The sequence below is a fragment of the Python bivittatus genome, unplaced genomic scaffold, assembly GCF_059951505.1.
Source record: "Python bivittatus isolate LINGU-HERP-01145 unplaced genomic scaffold, Pbiv_v1 ctg000440_np1212, whole genome shotgun sequence".
NCBI lineage: Eukaryota > Metazoa > Chordata > Lepidosauria > Squamata > Pythonidae > Python > Python bivittatus.
The window spans coordinates 2946719-2960172 of NW_028277063.1; the positions used below are offsets into that span (position 1 = coordinate 2946719).

The 13454-nt window shown below is 44.3% G+C and overlaps 1 protein-coding gene across 4 annotated transcripts in view; it reads left to right on the plus strand.

The window, feature by feature from the left end:
* The window catches only part of LOC103062396 (myosin-10-like), a 58822-nt gene that overhangs the window by 15239 nt on the left and 30129 nt on the right, over nucleotides 1–13454 (plus strand). For 2 of the 4 annotated variants that reach the window (XM_025169584.2, XM_007432932.4), the window contains exons 5-16: nucleotides 358–460; nucleotides 2540–2560; nucleotides 2711–2803; nucleotides 5189–5252; nucleotides 5708–5806; nucleotides 7333–7476; nucleotides 9123–9218; nucleotides 9610–9728; nucleotides 9946–10098; nucleotides 11357–11530; nucleotides 11883–12056; nucleotides 12866–12980. In XM_025169584.2, the coding sequence (XP_025025352.1) occupies nucleotides 358–460; nucleotides 2540–2560; nucleotides 2711–2803; nucleotides 5189–5252; nucleotides 5708–5806; nucleotides 7333–7476; nucleotides 9123–9218; nucleotides 9610–9728; nucleotides 9946–10098; nucleotides 11357–11530; nucleotides 11883–12056; nucleotides 12866–12980 (1355 nt within the window). The remainder of the gene's footprint in view (nucleotides 1–357; nucleotides 461–2539; nucleotides 2561–2710; nucleotides 2804–5188; nucleotides 5253–5707; nucleotides 5807–7332; nucleotides 7477–9122; nucleotides 9219–9609; nucleotides 9729–9945; nucleotides 10099–11356; nucleotides 11531–11882; nucleotides 12057–12865; nucleotides 12981–13454) is intronic. The other 2 variants (XM_025169585.2, XM_007432933.4) reach the window with 1 other exon arrangement.

Sequence of the window (13454 nt, forward strand, 5' to 3'; positions counted from 1 at the left end):
ATTAGGCTGTTGAACAACAGTGACTAGACAAAGGTTATCCCAGACCAGGGAGTATCCATATTCCAAGTCCAGCCACTACTTGACACCAGTTACCGTGATAGTTTTTAGTATTATTACCATAATATTATTCCTAGTGAGTTTGTGACTGTGGTGGAATTGGAGCCAAAGGCCTTCTGGTTCCCAGCCCGTACTTTTTGATAGGCTGCTGCTGCTGGGACAGGTCCAGAAGGCAAAAATACTGAATTCAGAAAGTAAAATACTGAATTTGTGGAATTCATCCATTCTAAGACTGGCTCTGAGAGAGAGTGGTGTGAGCGGGATCCATCTGTTTTCTCATCCGATGTCTGTTCTCTGCAGGGGCGAGTCAGGTGCTGGCAAAACAGAGAACACAAAGAAAGTGATCCAGTACTTAGCACATGTGGCTTCATCTCATAAAGCCCGGAAGGACCATAATGTGCCGGTGAGTGGCCTGTGGCTTCTCAGCCACATCCAGTTTCAGCAACAGCAGCAGTGGCCTCAGTGCGCTGCAGACCTGGAAAGGGCACGGTCTCTTTTGAACGCAGACTGGGGTAACCCCTTTGCCAGCTCTGGCTCTGCATTCCTGAAGTGGACCCAATGGGCTCCCCCACCTGATGCCTAGGAAGGAGCCCAACGTAATTTTGAACCGGGGCCCTCCTGGAAGCTCTTCCGAATACAGTGGAACCTCGGTTTATGAACTTAATTCGTTCCACGACTCTGGTCGCGACCTGAATTGGTCGCAACCCCAAGCAAATTTTCCCATAAGGTTCAATGTAATTACCGTTAATCCGTTCTGGCGTGGAGGACAGGGAGGCGGCTATTGCTCGGAGGGAGAGTCCCCCTCCCTACGACCACGTGTCAGGGGCGGAAAATGGCCGCGGACCACGTGTCAGGGGTGGAAAATGGCCGCGGACCACGTGTCACGGGCGGGAAAATGGCCGCGGACTGTGTCACGGGAGGGAAAATGGCCGTGTATCCTGTTCGTACCCCGAGGCGGAGTTCGCAAACCGAAGCAAAATTTTGCGGCCGGAGCTGGTCGTAACCCGAACAGTTCGTTAACAGAAGCGTTCGTAACCCGAGGTTCCACTGTACCAGTGTGTGGCCCTGGAATGTATGAAAAGGTGATCCTCTGAAGTGCCTTTTAAACACGTGCAGAAGTGTTTTTCCCTCCTCTGTCACTCATGGCACCTGCTGCCTGCCCATTTGGAATTTGGCTACCATGCTGTGGCACCCACCCAAGCGGGATTGAGAGCCAGTGTTGGGTTTGAATTAACGTTGTTTCCTTTGTTAAAGGAAATGAATCCTTGCTTGGCCTCTCCTCGTCATTCCTCTCGCCAAGATGTCAGCCACTGATTACACTTTCCTCCCCTGTGTATAATCTCAGGGCCCTTGTTGCCTCCCTCCCAGTCTTAATGTTCAGCTGCAGGGTCCCAGCAGACCCCCTAGACACTCCTTCTTGAGCGTTCTTGTGTCTTGCGGACATGACACTAGAGGAGGAAACTAGAGTCCATTTGTTCTTGCAATCCCCTTTCAGAGATTATATCTCTGGAATCATGAAGGGTCTCTCACTCCCTTTCTTTCCACGAAGATGCTATAAATCAGTGTTGCCCAAACTTGGCCACTTTAAGATGAGTGGACTTCAACGCCCAGAATTCCCCAGCCAGCCCTGCTGGCTGGGGAATTCTGGGAGTTGAAGTCCACTCATCTTAAAGTGGCCAAGTTTGGACAACACTGCTATAAATCTACCATTGGCCAATCGGAGCCCCCCTCCCCGCCTGTATCAGGCCTTAAAACTGTCTGATAGCAGCCCTGGAACTTCCTGGGTGCAACGCAGTGAGAAATCCCTGTCGAAGCTTTTCTTTTTGGTGTTTTGCTTCTCTGATTGCATGGAAAGCCATCTTTTCCCTTTGTCCACCCCTAATTGGACACCCTTGGTGAATGTTGTACGTGTGTGTAGGGTTGTTCCCACACGGAAGGTGATATTAATACCCCCTCTGTTGTCTTGCTGCCTCAGCTGGAGAACCTCAATGAAGCCACACAGGCAAGAAAGTGGAATGCATGCTGCTGGGCTTCCCCCCCACCTCACCCCCATCCTCCAGTGCTGATTGCCGGTCCCTACTACTGGCTGCTGCTCCTAGTCCCACCTACTGTTAGAGTTGCACTTCTGAGTCAAATGCTTTTATCATCAGTGGCATACTTTGTCTGTTGTGAGAATCATTTCCTTGAACCTCTTTCCTCACCAGAGTTACGATGCTGCATTGGCTGGGGAAAGAAACATGGTTCAAGGGGGCGGGGGGGGGGGGGGGCTGGGAAAGGAAGCCAGGTCATGTGGGTCTCCTGCCCCTCCCCTTTTCTGTTGTGCTGGTCCCCAGTTTATGTCCCTACATTATTGTGGTTGGGCTCCTGTTGTGATGTTCATCGTCTGATTTAATCCTTTGACTTTTTTGTTTCCCTGTCTTGCTCCTTGCTCTGCCTTCCCATTGTATCTTTTGTCATGTCACCCCCTTCCCACCCTCCCTAGACTTCCAGCCCGGCTTCCTATGTGAGTAATTTTGGGGAACAGCTTTCCCCTGGCTGCCCCTCGAATTTCTTGGAGCACTTCCTCGGCCCAAAAGCTTTGCTAGGCCAGCGGCCTGCATAGGTTGCTGCTAACCCCTTTTCCCTCCTCCCTCCCTCCTCTTCCTTCATTTAGGGCGAACTGGAGCGTCAGCTACTGCAAGCCAACCCCATCTTGGAGGCCTTCGGCAATGCAAAAACGGTTAAAAACGACAATTCCTCACGATTCGTAAGTTAGCGTGGATAGAGAAATCCCCTATCTCAGAAATCTATAGAATGAGAATCCTGTTTAGCAGCTTCCATTTCAGACCAACTGAACCCTGGATTTGAGAGAGAACATAGCATCTTTTTTAGCAATGGAAAATATTTTCAAATCTGGGACATGAAACCCCAGTCGTTCTAATGCAGTGTTTCTCAACCTCGGCAACTTTAAGATGGGTGGACTTCAACTCCCAGAATTCCCCAGCCAGCATGCTGGCTGAGGAATTCTGGGAGTTGAAGTCCACCCATCTTAAAGTTGCCGAGGTTGAGAAACACTGTTCTAAAGGGTGGTTCATACCCCTTTTAAATGTTGTTACCATATATGTTTGTATGGTCTCCCTTCCTTCAAGCTAAGAGTGCTTCCCACACAGCTCCAGCAAGTGACAATAGCTGCCAAACAGTTATACCATAAGGATATCTTTTCCAGTAAGATAGTCTCTTCTGTCCAAACCTGCTAATTGATCTGCATCACTCTTCTCATATTCCAAATGTGTAGGAACTACAATTCCAATAACTCCCTAGTTGGCTGGGGGTTGAAACATTGTCCAACACATCTGGAAGGCACCAAACTGGAGAACGTTTGTTTACAGCAGTGTTTTTCTTAACTTGGCAACTTGAAGATGTATGGATTTCAACTCCCAGAATTCCCTAGCCAACATGGGGCTGGGGAATTCTGGGAGTTGACATCTACACATCTTAAAGTGGAGTGGTCCAGTTGAGGTGTTATTAATTAAAAGGCCCTTCCTCCCACCAAACAAAAAATAGTTACAGAAAATGCCAAAGTGTTTCTAAGTTTGTAAGTAGAACATCTCATGTTGGTAGACAATCTGGATTTTTTAAAAAAATACATCTTTCTCTTACTGAAAAAAAAAAAGTTAAGCTGTGCGGCCATTTAGTTGAAAGAAGCAGTGTTACTGATGAGGAGACCTGAAGGACCAAGACACTGTTCTTCTGTTTGGTTTGGCCATTAGCTTCCAGCAATTCCTCCTCAAACATAAAATAAGAATGTGTTGTCCTGTTATAATGCTGGACAAATCTTTGGCCTAAGGGCTTGGCACTTGGTGTTTCGTCCATAACTGCAAGGGATGTGCATGGTATAATGATACCATTCAAGAGGATAGAGTAACATTCCGCTTTATTTATTTATTTTGCATGATCATGGCTTTAAAGGGACAAAATGGGGGCTTTCATACAGGTAGTCCTCACTTACCAACAGTAATTGGGACCGGGATTTCTGTTGCTAAGCAACATGATCATAAGGTGCAATGTCATGTGACTGTGCCAACTTATGACAGCCATTCTGGCAGTCCCAGTTGCCACTGTTAGGTGAATCCTGCATGGTCGCAACGTCCCATGGTCATGTGATCACCATTTGCATCCTCCTGCTGACTTCCCCACTGACTTTGCTTGTCAGAAGCCGGCAGTGATGGTCACAAATGGGAGTCTCGTGACCATGGGATGCTGCAACGTCATAATTGCAAGCTGGTTGCCAAGCACCCAAATCACGTTCATGTGACTGCGGGGACACTGCAGTGGCTGCAGCTACAAGGACCGGTCGTAAATACCCTTTGTTCAGCCCCATTGTAACTTTGAACAGTTGCTGAACGAGTGGACGTTAAATGAGGACTACCTGTATTGCACCTATTTTTGCCCTTCACCCTCCAGCTGGAAAAATTGCCATGATATTTTGGCATAAAAGAGTTTAATGGTGCTGTGGGTAGCTTCAGCTGAGGATACCCACTTTGCTCTTTTAAATGCACCAAAGCAGACATACATAAAAAAAAAAAGCCTTAAAAGGTTATGCTTGCAAACCTTTTTAAATATAGCCTTCAATTTCATCTGCCATTTCTTTGATTCCATTCTTTAGAAAGGGCAAAATATATAAATGCCTTTTTAAAACCCTTCTGTTTGTTGAGCTATGCCAACAAACTCCGTATTTCCTTGGGAAGAAAAACCAGTTTGTCACTGAAAGTCTTTTTTTCAGCTTCCTTTTGTATTTTTTTTTAAAAACATTGGTTTTTAGCCACTCCTTTGAGAAGAAAGGAAAATACCAAGGAATTCTCTTCCTCCTCGATGAAAGGCAGAAGAGTGAGATTCACATTCCACTGTATTATTACTTTCTATTCGGTTTTTTTGTTGCTTGTTTGTGGTGATAGGTTTCTATTCTTCCCGTTTAGGAAAGATTGACCAATCTTAGCTCCATTACTAACTGACCTGATCAGGGGAATTTGTTTCCAGCTTCTGCAGTTCAGTGGCATCTAAAAAAATATTTAAAATACTGAACAAATGTTCTGTATAAGCCATGTCATTCTCCTGACTGCTCTCATTTTCCCACCTCTTTTTCCACCCCCAGGGTAAATTTATTCGGATTAATTTTGATGTAGCTGGCTACATTGTTGGAGCCAATATAGAGACATGTATCCTTGTTGTGAGAGAACAGAAGTTGTAAGTTGGACTATGGGAGACCACAGGCCTGAGTTCTCTAGACCAGTGTTTCTCAACCTTGGCAACTTTAAGGTGTGTGGACTTCAACTCCCAGAATTCCCCAGCCAGGCTTGCTGGGGGGAATTCTGAATCCTCAGTCAGGGTTTCTCAACCTCATCAACTTTAAGAGGTGTGCTGGCTGGGGAATTCTGGGAGTTGAAGTCCACACACCTTAAAGTTGCCAAGGTTGAGAAACACTTCTCTAGACAGACAGTAAAATTGAGCAGGCATCAGATCCTGGGCACGGAGACTTTGGATAGCAAAAATAGCAGGTGACTGCTCCAAAGTATCAGAAGTCCCAGGAGGTCAGAAGGAGGGGCAATGGGCCTGGCTGCCTAAAGAGAAAGAAATAGTCCATATATGCCATCCTTAACTCGGAGTATCCCAGATCTTTTGGAGAAATCCCGTGCCATTCGCCAGGCCAAGGATGAACGAACCTTCCACATTTTTTATCAACTCTTAGTAGGTGCTGGAGAACACACAAGAGGTGAGTTCGTCCGTTTCATTTCCCAAGCATCATGGAAATCCTTACCTTCATCCTGTGGCTTAGTTTCTTGCACTTAGAGCAGGGTTTCTCAACCTCATCAACTTTGTGTGGACTTCAACTCCCAGAATTCCCCAGCCAGCACACCTCTTAAAGTTGATGAGGTTGAGAAACCCTGACTTAGAGGATAGCAATAAAGCTAAAGAATGAGCAATTGATTGGTGCTAAAGACAGAAATAAGAGTACTCTGAACATTTTGCCTAATCTGATTGAAAGTAACTGACCAGAACAGTCATTCTAACCAATGAAAACAATTGATGGTACTACGTTGTATGTCAGAAGTGCAAAAAGTGGAGTGGTCTACCACTGTCCCTTTGGATGGAACCAAACATCTTCTTTTTTGCATGGGGTGATGGTGGTTTAAGGAGAAAAAGGGAGCCTTACGATTTACAGAAATCTAAAGCACCCTGCTGACCCTTAAAATTCCTCAACCTTGCTCCCCCAAAGCAGACCTTGGCCCATCTCAAATTTTGGAATGCTGTGTGTATCTGATGATTCCTAATAAGGATGAAACCAATCATATGCTGCTCTCTGGAGGTCAGTGTAACTGAAAACCTGTCACCCATGCCTTAGTCACCTCCCGTTTGGAGTACTGCAATGCGCTCTACATGGAGCTGCCCTTGAAGACCATCCAGAAACTGTAACTGCTCTAGAACACAGCAGCATGCACAGTTTTGGGTGCTCCACTGTTCACCCGAGTGACACCACTGCTGCATGAACTGCACTTGCTTCCAGTTGCTTCCTGGGTGCAATTCAAGGTGTTGGTTATCACCTGTAAAGCCCTACATGGCACAGGGCCAGGTTACTTGCGGGACCACCTCTCTCTAAGAGTATCTGCCCGTCCTAAGAGGTTAGATAGGGTGGGCGCACTCCAGGTCCCCTCCCTTAAATGTTGCCATCTGATGGGACCTCAGTGGTGTGCCTTCTCGGTGGCCACCCCAGCCCTTTGGAACAGCTTCCCACCTGAGATCAAAGGGATCCCTACCCTTTTAGCCTTCCAGAGGGCTGTGAAGACCTGGCTCTTCCCCCAAGCACTGGGCTAGGTTGGGGGTTGAGCTGTGCAGATGTTTGGTCTGGCACCTGGGGGGAGGGATACCTTTGTTTTTAACTATGTTTATGGATTGTTGTGAGCTGCCTAGAGTCATTGTATGAGATAGGCAGCCATGTAAGTCCTGTAAATAAATCAATCAAACCAAACAATATACTGGATATACACTCTGCAAAAATAGAATTCTTTTTCCTTCCCCAACTCCAAGAGTTATAAAATCTCATGTATGAGATTTTGACATAATGTAACATAGATCCAGGACCTGCACCATTGCTAAAATGAATGTACCATATATAGTAGTGAGTTCAATTCCCAGTGGAGGGTTTGAACCCCACGTCCGACGATTCCTAATAAGGACGAAACTGGTCATGTACTTCCTCCTGGAGGTCAGTGTAACGTGCTCTGTTTCACGCCCTTGCAGGAGAGCTGCTGCTGGAGCCATTCAATCAGTATCGCTTTCTGTCCAATGGGTACCTGCCCATCCCTGGGCAGCAGGATAAAGAGATCTTCCACGAGACCATGGAGTCCATGCGTATCATGGGCTTTTCGCATGAGGAGATACACTGTGAGTGGCTTTTTTATGAATGTGCATATATCTGGCGCATCCTGGACAAGATTAATGAAGTATCTGACTTCACATTCCATTTATGGTCATGGTAGTAGTTTTATTTATTATGTGCTTACAACTAAGCACGGTACAGACAGAGAATAAAATACTCGATACAGAAATATATTACCATCAATTATAACTTCCGAATATGAAATAGAGAGCCAGTTTGGTGTAGCGATGAAGGCATCAGGCTAGAAACCAGGAAACCCGGAGTTTTAGTCCCGCCTGAGGCACGAAGCCAGCTGGGTGACCTTGGGCCGGTCACTCTTTCTCAGCCCCAGAAAGGAGGCAATGACCACCCACTTCTGAAATGCCTTGCCAAGAAAACTGCAGGGACTAGTCCAGGCAGTCGCCAGGACTCAACACTGACTCTAAGACACAAAATATATGAAATGGGGGTGCTAAGCTAAGAGGTCCATGACACAGAATAATTTTAACCTCTGTATGTTTGAAAGGTAAATATAAAAATGCTTTAAAAGTAGTAAATGTTTGGGTGACTTCGCTTGAATAGTTATTAAATGTGAATAGATATTAAATTAAATATATTAAATATAAATGTGATATAAATTAAATTATAAATGTATAATTTATAATCAATTAATTATAAATAAAGTTATGCATATGAATTAAATTATAAATGTAAACATATAAATATTAATGTTAATTAAATATAAATGTGAACTGTGTAATTTAAATATAAATTAAATTTTGAAGTATTACACATTGTGTTGCCTGCTGTAATAAATTAGGGCAAGTTGGAAAAATTCCCACTTATTGCTGGACTACACTGATCCCAAATCCCTCTGGATATTCACAAGCAGGATATAAAAGTATTATCCATCCACAGTTAAATCTTAGTCCCCAATTCTCCTATGTGTTCATCTAATTGGTATTCTTAAAGTAAGGTAGAAGCTGCTGTAAACAAAGCCATTTCTGCAGTAAGAGATTTTAGTATTGCTTGAAAGTCCACAACTGTATTTTAAGCTGCAGGCAGAAATAAAGCAGTAGTTTTACACTGTAGTTAATGCTGTGATTTTTCTCCATTGTACTCCAGCAGTGCTCATTCATGTAGTGAAGGAGAAAATGTCAGAAGGGTGGGTGGGTGGGTGTATGTGTATAAGAGAGAGAGAGAGAGAGAGACTTGAAGGAACATCTGAGATGAAGAGTAGGTACCCCGACTTCTTTGCTGTGCTGAAACTTTACAACATTATGATTTCTCTTACTGTTTAATACAACGTGTGGCCCTTATGACGATCCTTGGGTTTGAAATATTTTGAATGCTGCTTGTTATTTAAGTCCCAGCCTGTTGTAATGAATGTCAAGCCTTAAATGTTTAATCAATCCAAAAATTAAAGCAAAATTTACTTTGGATTATGAGGACAATGGAGGAAAAGCAACAGAGCATGCATCTTTTAAATCTCCTGTAGCTTTGTTCTACAAAGCTTGGGCAGAGAGGCCTATTGTAATGCGCCGTATGACGAAACACATTCTTATGTTTTGACTTGCACTTCGTGCTGAACCTCTTGCAATGGATGAGTTTGAATATGGCTGTTTGCAAAAAGTGGAAGCCTGGTTTTGCTAAGGGTCCTCCTTCCACCCAGGTATGCTACGGATGGTCTCAGCTGTGCTGCAGTTTGGGAATATCGTCTTCCGTAAAGAGAGGAATACAGATCAGGCCTCCATGCCCGATAACACAGGTATTTCCAGTTACTAGCTTTAATTGGGAAACCACTGACTTTTCAGAAATGCTAGCAAGTAAGGACTTGTCTGTGGTCAGACCGCATCCTACCTCCTTATTTAAGAGTCAGTTCTAGAAGTAATAATGGGATCTTGTTAGTACAGTACAGGTGCATGGGGGACATTTTTTTGTTGTTGTATTGTTATAAAATACTGGTTTCCATTTTGGAGTATTTAAAATTTAACTTTCACAATGACTGCCATATTAAAATTCAGGTTTCTATCTAACACTCCTGTGGACTAGGAAATGCTTTTTGAAAGGGAGAAGGGAATAGGCATGGAATAGAAATGGAAGCTGATGGGAAATGATCTGACAAAGGGCTGTTGTTGGTCTCTTCTGTGCCTTTGCAGCTGCGCAAAAGCTCTGCCACCTGCTGGGCATGAATGTCACAGAGTTCACCCGTGCTATCCTTACCCCACGCATCAAGGTTGGCCGAGATTATGTGCAGAAGGCCCAGACAAAAGAACAGGTCAGTGGTGCTGATGATTGTGGCTGACATATTAGTTGGTGGCCATGAGGAACACTTGAAGGAGGGTTTGCCAAGATCAGTGTTTCTCAACCTTGGCAACTTTAAGATGGGTGGACTTCAACTCCCAGAATTCCCCAGCCAGCCAAGATAATAAGTATGTATGGAATACACGGGCCAAGATGAGTGGTTTGATCTCAGCTTCTCCTTCCCTTCCTAGGCTGACTTTGCTGTTGAAGCACTGGCTAAAGCCACCTATGAGCGGCTCTTCCGCTGGCTTGTGCATCGAATCAACCGTGCGCTGGATCGTACCAAGCGCCAGGGGGCATCTTTCATCGGCATTCTGGACATTGCAGGTTTTGAAATATTTCAGGTGAGGGAGGATCTGCTAGCCTAGAGACCCCATGCTGTTTTCTTCCTCCTTCCCTGCTCATTTTGACTTATATGCTTTCAGTCCTTTTCTTGAAATGTTGTTGTTTTTGAGCTTCTCTTTAACTAAACATGTAAGTTTCAGCAGAACAATTTTTCTCTTTCAGAGCTGTAGTTCTTCCCAATAGAGATTTTAGGCCAATTTCACCATTGGCTTCATGTTCTGCCAGTGACATTTGGAGAAGTAGTTTGTTAGATGTTCTTGGAAATGGGATGTTGGATTTAGAGTGGCTTGTTACAGTTCCCAACAATCCCAGCCAATATGGCCAGCACGTGCTAGAAACTATGGCTCACCAACCTCTGGAGGGCTACAGTTTTCTCATTTTTTACTAACTTAAGTGCTCTGTTCCTACAAAAAACTATTCTGTACCAGTATCCTCCCTTCTGCAATAGATCACAAGTCTGAACTGTATTTTTCTATCTAGATGCTCAAATATATTTATAGTACTAATAAATATAAATCAGCTTTCTCCAACCTGATGCCCTCCCAAGTACTTTGGACTTGAGTTCCCATGAGATATAACTAGAGGGCATTAGGTTGTGGAAAGAAGATATAAACAGTAAATTCATCAGGTAGAAGATCCTCAGTGAATGATCTCAACTAGGAACATCAGAAGCTTCAGGTAGAGGAGAGGAGAGGAGAGGAGAGGAGAGGAGAGGAGAGAGGAGGAGGAGGAGGAGGAGGAGGATAATACTAATACCTTTATCACCATGAAACAACAACATCTGCCTATCCCAAGTCCTTGGGAAGGACTCGATAGTTGGATAAAAATGCCAAATCCAGTCTAAACATCTGGCTGACTGTGACCAACAATAATAAATTAAACTTGCATGCTGCCTGACTCTCAGAGACTCTGGATAGCTCACAACAATCAAATAATAAGTGTCTTAGGAAGGAAAGGATTAAGATCAGTGTTGTAAAAAGCAATAAATACATAGATTTAAAAACAGAACTATAATAATTCAATAGCAACAATAATAGTTAATCAAGGAATTTTCTATTTTTCAGCAGCTCCATTGATGTCCTTATTCTAGGCATTGTCACCCACTAAACTTTAGTTGACAATGTGAATAGCAAAGGGGCCTATCTTGACCTATCAGTAGATTCATAAGGAGAAAACACAGTAAAGTGCATGACCTTCCCATCATCTGTTGAACCCCATCTGAATGTTCTCCTTTTTCCCACGTCCTCCCTTCTGCAGCTGAACTCCTTTGAACAACTCTGCATCAACTACACCAATGAAAAGCTCCAGCAACTCTTCAACCACACCATGTTTGTGCTAGAGCAGGAAGAATACCAACGAGAAGGCATTGAGTGGAATTTTATTGACTTTGGCTTGGACCTTCAACCCTGTATTGATCTCATTGAGAGACCAGTGAGTGACCTGGGATGCCACATAATTGTTATGTGGAGGGCAAAGTAAAGAGGATGGGGGCAGCTGTACCTCTTCATTGCATTTGTTCCCTGCTGGTGGTGTGGCCTGGAATGTGATGGCTCTTTGGGGTGGGGGTGAAGAGCAGGTCCTTAACTTGGATCGTAAACTTCTATTTTATCTCTAAATAACCTTGAGACAGGACCACAGTGGAATATAATTGTTTGCCTAACATCTTAGGCACGATGCAATTGATGTTCCTTTTTTTACTGCCTTTCCCCCCAATGCCCTGACCAAATTACCTGCTGTCCTTGGAATCTTGCTAATGATTAGGGTCTCACTCACTCTGTCTCAGGCAAACCCTCCAGGGCTGCTGGCCCTGCTAGATGAAGAGTGCTGGTTCCCTAAAGCCACCGATAAGAGCTTTGTGGAAAAAGTTATCCAGGAGCAAGGGTCCCATCCCAAATTCCAGAAACCCCGGCAGCTGCGGGATAAAGCTGACTTCTGCATCATCCATTACGCTGGCAGGGTAAGTCGTAACTTCTATTGTTTCCCTCCCCTTTTACCGGCATGCCCATATTTACTGGTTTTACCTAACTTCCCCAAGCTGGGACCTTTCAGATGTATTGAACTATGACTCATTATTATCTTGAGGCAGCCTGACCAGCAGCCATGGACAGTTGTAGTCCACCAAAGCTGGGGACCCAAAGTTGGGATTCCCTAGTCTTAGCAATTAAGGAAAATGCTGATGACTTACTATGACAGCTGAGGCTTTCGGGTTAAATTTCCACTCAAAGAATCTGAGATTACAGGGCTAAAGAACCCAGAGAGCAGTCGCTTTGGAGAAAGGATGATTTTCTATCAGTTTTTCTTCCATTTATTTGCACGGTTGTTTTGCTTCTTCTCAGAGTTTGTCCTGCTTGGTTGCAGGGTTCACGCGTTGTGCATTGTGCTTGCCTAGTTCACACAGCAAAGTTATCAGTGCTGATGTGATGAGAGGTTTTATTTTTCAGCCAACCTTTGGCAGAGCCTGATGCTGACTAGGGCTGAGTGGGAGTCACTGGCCCAGGGTCATTTACCGCCTTCCATGCTTAAGAGAGCACTAGAAACTGGGTCTCTTGCCCTTAGTTCAGCACTTTACACCACACTGGACTGTAATTCTGAATTCCTGGAGCTTTTGGAATTCCAGGAGGTGGAGTCTCAACACATCTGGATGATATTAGTTGAAGAAGTAATATAGTCAGTACAAGATTAGATGGATTTGGTGTAAACATTTCCAACGAAGTTGTTTAACATTTTGATCCTTCTTGTCTTCCTTCTCCCCCTTTTCCTTGTAAGGTTGACTACAAAGCGGATGAATGGCTCATGAAAAATATGGACCCCTTGAATGACAACGTGGCTACTCTTCTTCATCAGAGTGCAGACAAGTTTACTGCTGAACTGTGGAAGGATGGTAAGATGGTTGAAATCTGATTTAATCTGAGTCTGCTCGCCTTCATAATATTTGTTGCCTGTTAACAGGATGTTATGCTGATCGTAATGTATGTTAACATGACTTCTCGTGCTTGAAATCTCTGTCACTGCTGATACTAACCACTCTGCTATTTGCTGTTTCTCTTTTCTTCTTTCCTTGACCCACTTCTTCTGTCCCATAATGGATGATCTTGTGAAACCTTCTCCTTCCCTTCTCTCCACTTGCCTCTTCTGTCTTGTCCTGTCGCCAGAGATCCAGAATATACAGAAGGTTTATTTCTTTGACAGCTATGCCGTGGCATCTCAGGTTCCAGCAGAAAGTACGTTTCTCTCCCTTCAACATGCAAGACATGCCTGCATGTAGTCAGGAAAGATTAGAGGTCTACCCTAGGAAGTAGTGAGACATACATCTGTTCATCTCAATTAGAGATTTAATTTGATGACAATGCAGAGC